Raw genomic sequence first — 613 nt, forward strand, 5'->3', positions numbered from 1 at the left:
AAAAAAAAAATTCTCACCTTCTGGTTGATGGACAGGAAGTTGACGTAGGACTCCTCCATTGGCAGCAGGAAGACCAAGGCGTTGCCGTGGTTACCAATGCGCGCCGTGCGACCGCAGCGGTGCACGAAAGCGCTGGGAAGGGGGTGCACTCATTACACTGACTTGCTCGCGGCCAAAAACTGTTCTCGTGGTACAGCCGTTGGGGCTCGCTACGCTAAGGAGCGCGACTCACTTGGCACTGCTGGGGGGGTCGTATTGCAGCACCCAGTGGACGTCGGGTATGTCGATGCCACGCGCCATGACGTCCGTGCACACCAGGATGCCGCTGCAAGGGTCACACGGCAAGCATGAGGCGGGGGCGAGGACCGGCGGACGCGCGAGCGAACGGTCGCTCACCTTTTGAGGGCTCGAAAGTCAGCAAAGATTTTGTTGCGCTTGTGTTTCATCTTGCCGTGGATGCAGTGGACGCGGACCTTCTTCACAAGAATTTCCAAAGCACGGCCAAAGTACTCCACGCAGGCGCACGTGCTGAGGAGAAAAGAGACGAGGATGAAGAAAAAAAGGATGAGGAAGAAGTGGTGGACCAACAGCATGAGGAGGAAAGGAGAGAAGA

At 56.9% G+C, this 613-nt stretch overlaps 1 protein-coding gene across 1 annotated transcript; it reads right to left on the reverse strand.

Moving 5' to 3' along the window:
* Nucleotides 1-17: 17 nt before the first annotated feature.
* Nucleotides 18-605, reverse strand: LOC109508802 (ATP-dependent RNA helicase DDX55-like; the record flags this gene model as incomplete). Its single annotated transcript, XM_019858762.1, has 3 exons — nt 397-605; nt 233-325; nt 18-132 (listed from the first exon to the last, which is right to left on the reverse strand). Coding segments are annotated over exons 1-3 (405 nt in total), but the record flags the coding sequence as incomplete, so codon positions are not given.
* Nucleotides 606-613: the final 8 nt, after the last annotated feature.

Source organism: Hippocampus comes, unplaced genomic scaffold (assembly GCF_001891065.2).
Source record: "Hippocampus comes isolate QL1 unplaced genomic scaffold, H_comes_QL1_v1.1 C16625670, whole genome shotgun sequence".
Lineage (NCBI taxonomy): Eukaryota > Metazoa > Chordata > Actinopteri > Syngnathiformes > Syngnathidae > Hippocampus > Hippocampus comes.